Source organism: Apaloderma vittatum, unplaced genomic scaffold (assembly GCF_000703405.1).
Source record: "Apaloderma vittatum isolate BGI_N311 unplaced genomic scaffold, ASM70340v1 scaffold12832, whole genome shotgun sequence".
NCBI lineage: Eukaryota > Metazoa > Chordata > Aves > Trogoniformes > Trogonidae > Apaloderma > Apaloderma vittatum.
Window position 1 is genome coordinate 6453 of NW_009703161.1, and position 650 is coordinate 7102.

Sequence of the window (650 nt, forward strand, 5' to 3'; positions counted from 1 at the left end):
GTTGCAGCCACAAAATGGCCCTGTGGGTCATCAAGGTGATGGAGAATCAGGTGGGCTTCCCCTAGCAGCCATTCTTGTGCCAGGCCTGGCGCTTGCTGCGGCAGCAGCCTGGATCTTGCTGAGGTATCGACAGCGGATGTGAAGAGCCCACGTTTTGGATATCACTGCGTCTTTTACACAGCTACGATGTAATTTGAAGATAGAGAATCAACGATCTTATCACAGACTGATGTCAAAAAAAGATCATTGCCTATCGTAAAGCTGCTGCTGCTGTTCTTTATGTATTGATTTTGTTGCCAGGTGGATGGAAGCAGAGGAAAAAGGGAAGGGAGACGACTGTGTTCACGTATACAAATGGGATAGCTGTGTTTTTGACTAGTCTGAGGAGATTTTGCGGTCCCCCCCTGTTTTGCACCATGAACTTTCAAACACACTTATCTATTCCATGTTTTAAGATGTGGGTTTTGGTTAAGGGGAGTGGATTGGGATGGTTTTAAATCAAAAGCATTTACCAGAGGCTTTGCCTTGTTTTCACTGAATTTGTCTTGAATTAATGATCCCTGTCTAAACCGTGAATAAAGACAAGTAATGTGGAGGGTATGTTATTTTTTCCATTGGATTTTTGTTGGTTGTTGTTAAATAAATGCCTT

At 43.2% G+C, this 650-nt stretch overlaps 1 protein-coding gene across 1 annotated transcript in view; it reads left to right on the top strand.

Annotated features, from left to right (window-relative positions):
• The window catches only part of SYNJ2BP (synaptojanin 2 binding protein), a gene marked incomplete at its 5' end in the record, with an annotated part of 3600 nt that extends 3297 nt beyond the window's left edge, over positions 1–303 (top strand). Inside the window, one exon of the mRNA XM_009864535.1 lies at positions 1–303. Within this exon, the coding sequence (XP_009862837.1) occupies positions 1–142 (142 nt within the window).
• Between the last annotated feature and the right edge of the window lie 347 nt (positions 304–650).